The 7539-nt window shown below is 40.1% G+C and overlaps 1 protein-coding gene across 1 annotated transcript; it reads left to right on the forward strand.

The window, feature by feature from the left end:
- Window positions 1-5222: 5222 nt before the first annotated feature.
- Window positions 5223-6608, forward strand: LOC109412164 (uncharacterized). The gene has a single exon (XM_029863512.1). The coding sequence runs from the start codon at window positions 5223-5225 to the stop codon at window positions 6606-6608; it is 1386 nt and encodes a 461-aa protein (XP_029719372.1).
- The last annotated feature ends 931 nt before the right edge of the window (window positions 6609-7539 follow it).

Here is a 7539-nt window from a genome sequence, read left to right on the forward strand (position 1 = left end):
GGGCTGGCTGGTAGGGGAGAGAGCGAGGTGAAATGCGTTTGTGTGGTAAGCATAATGATACACTATGCTGTTATTGTATTGTGGTTACTTTTGATGTGTTTTGAAAAAAAAAGAGAATTTACTTACTCCAAAGTTATATTTCTTTGTTCTTAATTAGTGTTTATCGATTAAAACAACCAATTACCATCATTCCATATAACGTTAGAACTTTCATTTGTTTCGACAAAATGGGGCCCGCTAACAGGGCCTGGAAACACTCACACATCTTTAAAATTCTTACCCCAACTTCGCCACAACGCACATTGGAGTAAATCACATCAAAACCTGATCATAAGTGGAAAAACTCAAAATGAAGTACCGTCAAATGGGGTAACTTGCAACACTTTTAGACTTTAAAGCAATTTCATTGAAATTCGAAACATTTGAAACATACTGTAAAGCATCGTGTACACTAATTACCACGAGTAGAATACTATGCAGCGCTTGATTTACCAAAATACGTTGCCATCTAATTAGGAGGTACGGATAACATGCTTGTTGCAAGTTACCCCATCTTTGGGGTAACTTGCAACACATGACATGAAGCTAAGTTAGCTACCATTTAACTGCCTTGACATTGTAGTACTTGGCCATATTATAAGATTTTGATGTACTGCATTTAAAATTCATTGAAAGATGTACACTAACCAACTAAAATAAGAATTTTCATAAAATGGTTGGTAGTTTTACAAGCGGGAGTATATCGTTTCACAGCAGGTCTCACGTCTCTCAAATATATAAAATTTATGGATCTCGTGACTCATCACTAGTTACAAAATATCAACAATGCTTAATGTCATATTTAGAAAAAAGTTAGAGTGAACCATCTTAAGGTATTTTCCAGTATAAAGTGGTGTTCAGCTAAAACATCATGATTTAAACAACTTTGTAAATATAAACACCGTTAATTTGTGAGCTCAGTTGAAATAACTTACTCCATCCAGGTTCAGAACTTATGTTGGTGATTGTTTTAAAACATCCATAAACTAAATTACCCTTTCAACAAGGTGAAATATGAATAAAATTTCAAAATATGGCAGTCTTTAATTATGTTTGGAAATCACGTGCAAAAAATGCAAAAATTGAGTAGACATTTGAAAATGAACACGTTACGTAATTAATGAATGACCCATTTCAACAATTTCTATCAGAAATATCGTGAGATGAAAATAAATAATACAAAGTTTTGTTAATTTCAACTGTTGCAAGTTACCCCATAGTGGTTGTCGGATTAGATAATGATTTTTTACATTATTTAGTCGACAAGTTTATCAAACTTTTATCATTCACCCACGCTTACTATTAGGTACCCTAACTGCAAACAAGGTCATCAGACTTATTGCACGTACCATAGGACGGTGGTAAAGCACGATTTTCATACTTGTTTTTATGGCAAAAAATGAGCAAATTGTTTTAACAGTGTAGCTAAACAATAAACTAAGAAACAAAACTAATTTTTCCACTAAAACGACCTTTGGTATACATAATTTTGATAACCAAAATAGTGGAGCATACTAGCTTTCATTATTATGCGAAAATAGTTCTCATTTAATGCATGGCATCGTGTTGCAAGTTACACCTCTGTTGCAAGTAACCCCGTTTGACGGTAATTGGGTTTTCCGTTGTGTTTTTGCCAAGTGTAGTTATCGTGTAATCGTTTGACAGCTAAGCAGTGTACAAATGTTTTGTTTACGCTTATCAGAAGAGGTTAAGTGAAGCTGAAGTTTTCTTTGATATAACTCACAGCGCGTGCTAGTTTTGACCGTACAAAGTGAATAAAATTAATAGTCAATCAATTCAACAATGCTAAAGAAGGTTAATGTTGTTATTCTGTTAAGTTGAAACCCAAACAAATTGACGTTGAATTTACATACAATATATGAAAATATTGAAAAAAATATTTGATGGAATCCTTTACCGTACATTCAAAATGAAATAAGTTGATTTTCCGGCTGTTTCCGGAAAATCTGCGTTTAGTGTATGATAAAACTATTATTCCTCTTTCAAATGCAGAAAGAAAACCTTCCGGATGTTTCCGATTTCAAAAGTTGCAACACTTTGAAAAAATCGTGATAATTATATTATCATATGATATTATTTGCCTTAAAACACTATTTGGCCATCTGAACGTATTTTTACTAGAACTCAACAGCTTTCAAGCAAAAAAAGAAGTTTAAAATCGGTCAACTGGTTCAAAAGTTGTGATTTTTTGAAAAAATTTAGTTTCGAAAAATCTTGACTTTTACAATCATAAAATTGGTCACCCTAATGACGAAATAAAAAAATACGAAAACTATGAAATACGTTTCATTACTAATTTGGGTTGCATTTGGGTTGTGAAAATGCGTCAAAATAATTTTGATCAGTTTTGATGTACTAGGTGCTCCACTGTGCAACGAGGAAGGTGTAGCAAATCCATCACCGCAACTTCCAAGTGCAGCATCCACAAAACATTGGTCGGTTTCGCCATTTTATCTTTTTTTATTCGTTCTACTTTCCATTTGCTTGCCGAGTGTCTAAAAATACACGCAGAAAAATGAGGCATGTTTAAAACAATAAAACGCATGGTTGATTTTCAAACTGAGCATTTACTTATTCCAAAGTAATATTTCTTTGTTCTTACTTAGAGTTTATCGATCAAAACACCCAATTCCCATCATTCCATATAAACTTAAAATCTGCATTTGTTTCAACAAAATGGGGACCATAAACATGGCCCGGAAGCACTCACACATCTTCAAAATTCTTACCCCAACATCGCCACAACGAAGAGAGTGTAGCAAATCCATCACTCCAACTTCCAAGTGTAGTTTTGGCCGTTGTGGATAACGCGCATGTACTCAAGACTGCATCCAAAAAAAAGTTGGTCGGTTTCGATTTCTTGCCTTTTTTTATTCGTTCTCGCTTCCATCCGCTTGTCGAGTGTCTAAAAATAGATTTCTGAGCTGCCGCAGGAGCTGCCGTCACCAACACAATCACTTCCCGGCTTTGTTAGTGGCAAAAGTGCAGTCGTTTAAAACAATCTGTTATTTTATGCTGAAACTACCAAATCTCTGTTTGTTCTAACAAACTGTCAACAATTTCGGCAAATGAAAATATTTGTATTATCAAACAATGGAACAGTTCAGTTTAAACAAGATATCAATTTGTCTCTATAACAAACTGAAAAATCGGTTGATTTGAACTAGAATTTAATTGTGTTTACAAAACATTTTTCTGCGTGTTGATTGCTGTGCTGCCGCAGGAGCTGCCGTCACCAACACAATCACATTCCGGCATTGTTAGTTGCAAAAGTGCTGTCGTTTGAAACAATCCATTATTTTATGTTGGATCTACAAAATCTCAGTTTGGCCTTACAAACTGTCAAAAATTTCGACAAATGAAAATATTTGTATTATCAAACAATGGAACAGTTTAGTTTAAACTAGAAATCAGTTTGTCGCAAATTGAAAAATCAGTTGATTTGAACTGGATTTTAATTGTATTTTCAATTTATTTCCCTGCGCTATTTTGATAATAACTCACTTCAGTTTTTGTAGAAATGCGTTCACCTGCGATGTTCGTGTTAGGCAGATAATCTGGAGCTTAAAACGATGAAACAATATTTCCCGCACAGTTTTCACTCTGGCTGGTGTATTCCCACTGTTGATTGGGTCATAAAATAAAAATTATGACTATGTAACCATTATAATGAATGTTCACTTTTTTGGTAGCTTCTTGGTGCTATATACGCACGCAGTGAAACAACACGTTATCACGTATAAAATCGCATTGTGTAGACTTAAACAGTGCTGTCATGGTAAAATCAAAGCAAATGACCATAGTTTTTGCTCACCAAAGGAAAAAAAAATGATTTTGTTTGGAGTCAGCTGCAACTGCTTTACCACCCGAGCAGAAGAAAATAGCAAATTAATAACTACGAAATCACATAACCTGTTTTTAAATCTTGTTTCACTAACTTACTTTCAGTCCTGAGCATCCACGGTGGTGCAGAGGGCCGAATTGAAAGACTTCCATCCTGGGCGATTGCCAGCCATTGCCTTGACCTGTAACCAGGTTAAATTTCTGTCGACTTGCTTGATTTCGTTGTTGAGGCTGCGCCGCCATGAGCCTCTGGGTCTGCCTCTGCTGCGATGTCCTGGTGGGTTCCAGTCTAACGCTTGTTTGCAGATTTCGTTTCCACCCCTGTGTGTAGAGTGTGGCCGACCCACCTCCACTTTCGCTCCCGAATTTCTGTCGCTATCGGCTTTTGATGACATCGACGATTGTTAGCCGCAACGCGACTAGCGCACCTTCCATTATTACCTGCATACGCCGCTGCTGTCGATGAGTGGTAACTATCCATCCTACTACCAACGATTTGGTAAGTAACCCTACACCGATAAGAGTAAAACGAACAGAACCAAAACAATCCCGAGACAATACAACGATATCGCAGTTGGATCGCATGTGCTCGAGAATTATTACCAAGATTGTAGTTTATTAGGTACAAAACAACCCACAAAAATAGTGTAATTATTATAGTTAAGTGTTATTATCAGTGCCCAATACAAGATTACACAAATTGGTAAGCAACAAGAACTATTTAATACCGTGGATAGGTAATTACATTACGCTGCTATCATACAGGTTACATCTCCATTCGTGGCTGTACTAGTGGCCTGTTGGTCGGATTGGTAAATCATACGCCACAATCTGCGAATCAGCATAATTCACCTTCGGTGCGAAGCTAGGAAAACGCATCAGCATAAGCGCTATCCGGTAAGCAAATCAAACCCACTCCCATTTAAATGCTTAAGTGTTATTTTTCACTATTAGAAACTATTTGTGTGCATAACTAGGCCGACGAACCGTTAGAATCGTGAACAGATACCTAGTAAAGGGACTAAACGTAAGTCAAAATCATGATGTTATATATAAACCAAACTTATATCTATAGCTACACCAAATGATAATCAGAGGTCTACATAACAGTAGATACGTAGCACTTAATATTAAGTATGAACTCAGTTTGAATTTATCATAAACACTTTTTGCATTCGCCTCCAGGAAATTATATTCTCCAATACTGAATTGCTTGAGTTTTATTTGCCTTCGGCCGGAGAATAACATTTTGGAAACCGTTCCCGTTGAAACTGAGTTTCAACAGCATATAATTTCGTTTACACAACGAGTCGAGCGTAATGCCTAGTGGCGGTGTCATTAAGTCGGGTGTGAAAAGTGATAAAGGGGCGAGGCCAAAGGAAACTGTGGTTGGTGAACAAAGTGCTGGTGGTGGTGGTAATCCCGAAGTGGTGGTTGTAGATGAAACCATGGAAGGGCATACGTGCAAGACGTGTCGAGGACCGGACACCGAAGACATGGTACAGTGCGACAGATGCGATGGATGGTTTCATTTTTCCTGCGTGGGCGTTTCAGAAGAGGTTACTGACAAGAGCTGGAGTTGCACTAACTGCGTTACCGCGAAATGGATCCAGCGAACTAAAACAGCTTTGGAAGAAAGTGCCCTACACAGAAAGGAGAACATCGATCAAAGGTCGACTAGAAGCCAGCCGGTCGGTAATATCGCAACAAGTACCCGTGTTAATCCAGTAATTCTCCCTGCGTCGGTATCCCAGAAACCTACCTCGTCAGTACAACTCCCAACGGACGCAGTTGAGCAAACAAGATTGGATCAACAGAAGCATCAATCGGCTCCGCCAGTTGACAGCAATGGTGCAGGCATAGGAATTCCACGAGACGTAGAAAAGGCACTGTCGGAGATTTCTGTTTCCTCTTCACAAAAATCAGCGGTACAGCGAGCGAAGCTACAGTTAATGCGGCTGGAGGAAGAACGGCTGTTTCAGCAGCAGCAAGACGAACGTCGGCGAGCCGCGGAAGAAAGGGCCGCGCAGGAACATAGAGAGTTCCTGGACAAGAAATACCGTCTTCTAGAAGAAGTTGTTAGTGAGAGGAGTTCAAGGAGTCGCAGCGATACTTCAAGTCGGGTCAACGATTGGGTACAGACGGCTAGTCAAGTGCAGCAGATTGAACCAGACATGGATGGTTCCCGTAACGATATTCCCCCGAGGAATGTAGAATTAGTCCATACAACTGGGCAGTTCGGCCAACAACGTATTCGGTTCGAACCAAGTGCTCAAACTGGATCTGCGTACAATGTACAGACTGCTCAGCAGTTCACCCATCGTCTTCCCAATCAGCAGTTCCGTTCACCAGGACAACCATCGTTCTCTAGATTTACTAATAATCAGAGAGGTCTGCCAATGCAGACAAACCAAGTCGATCACCAGGTCGGACCATCGATTGGGTGCCCATCTCAGCCGAATCTCACTCCCACGAGAACCGTCGACCATCAGAGCTTCGTCACATGCACCAATAGGGGTGTTTCATCCCAACAGCATGCGAGTCAGACCAACCGACTGGCGTTCAACTCTACTACCTTCGACGGACCGGTTCAGGTGCCACCAGCGTGTTCTACTGGAGTTCATCATCGGGGTAGTATCTGCGCTTCTCAAGGAACGTATCAAGAGGATTGCCAGGACGAGTTTCACTTTCTCGTTCACAAGTAGCGGCCAGACAAGCAGTTCCGAGAGACTTGCCTACGTTTTCCGGAAATCCTGAAGAATGGCCAGTTTTTCTATCCATGTACAATCGTACGACCACGATGTGCGGGTTTACCGAAGAGGAGAACTTGATTCGACTGCAGAAGAGCTTGAAAGGAAAGGCTTATGAAGCCGTAAAGAGCCGTCTTCTGTATCCTGGCAATGTTCCTGGTATTCTAGGGACTTTGAAGATGCTCTTCGGTCAACCCGAAGTCATAATTCAGTCGCTTATCGGGAAAGTAAGCGCTCTACCAGCAATTCGAGAAGAAAAGCTGGATTCCTTAGTTGATTTCGCTGTACATGTACAGAACTTCTGCGCTACAGTTGATGCTTGTGGATTGCAGGAATATATGTACAATGTTTCTCTGCTTCATCAACTAGTCAGCAAACTACCTCCATCGCTCAAACTCAATTGGGCGCAGCATCGTCTAACGATGCCTACAGTCAACCTGGCGACCTTCAATGCATGGATTTATGCTCTAGCAGAGGCAGCAAGCGTTGTAACGTTTCCATCGTCAACACAACCGGAGAAGTCTTCCCAAGCGGAAACTCGAGGGCTCAAGAAAGGCAATGCGTACCTTAACGCTCATTCCGAGTCTTCATCCGAAGAAACCCATAGTACTCCATGGAATGAACATGCCGCTACAAAGCCAATGCAACCGATGCAAAGTTGCCAGATCTGCAAAGCAAACTGCAAGTCTGCTGAAAAATGCATGCGCTTCTTAGAGCTCTCCAGAGATTCGCGATGGGCCGCTGTCAGGGAGTTTGGATTTTGCAGGACTTGCTTACGGATACACAAAGGAAGCTGCAATGCCAAGCCGTGTGGAAAAAAACGGATGCCCCTTCAGACATCACGAGTTGCTGCATAATGATTCGAAGCAAAGGACACATAACACTG

The sequence above is a fragment of the Aedes albopictus genome, chromosome 3 (assembly GCF_035046485.1).
Source record: "Aedes albopictus strain Foshan chromosome 3, AalbF5, whole genome shotgun sequence".
Taxonomy (NCBI): Eukaryota; Metazoa; Arthropoda; class Insecta; order Diptera; family Culicidae; genus Aedes; species Aedes albopictus.

Excerpts from the sequence above, each read along its gene's own strand:
- LOC109412164 (XM_029863512.1), top strand. The coding sequence starts at position 5,223 with ATGCCTAGTGGCGGTGTCATTAAGTCGGGTGTGAAAAGTGATAAAGGG.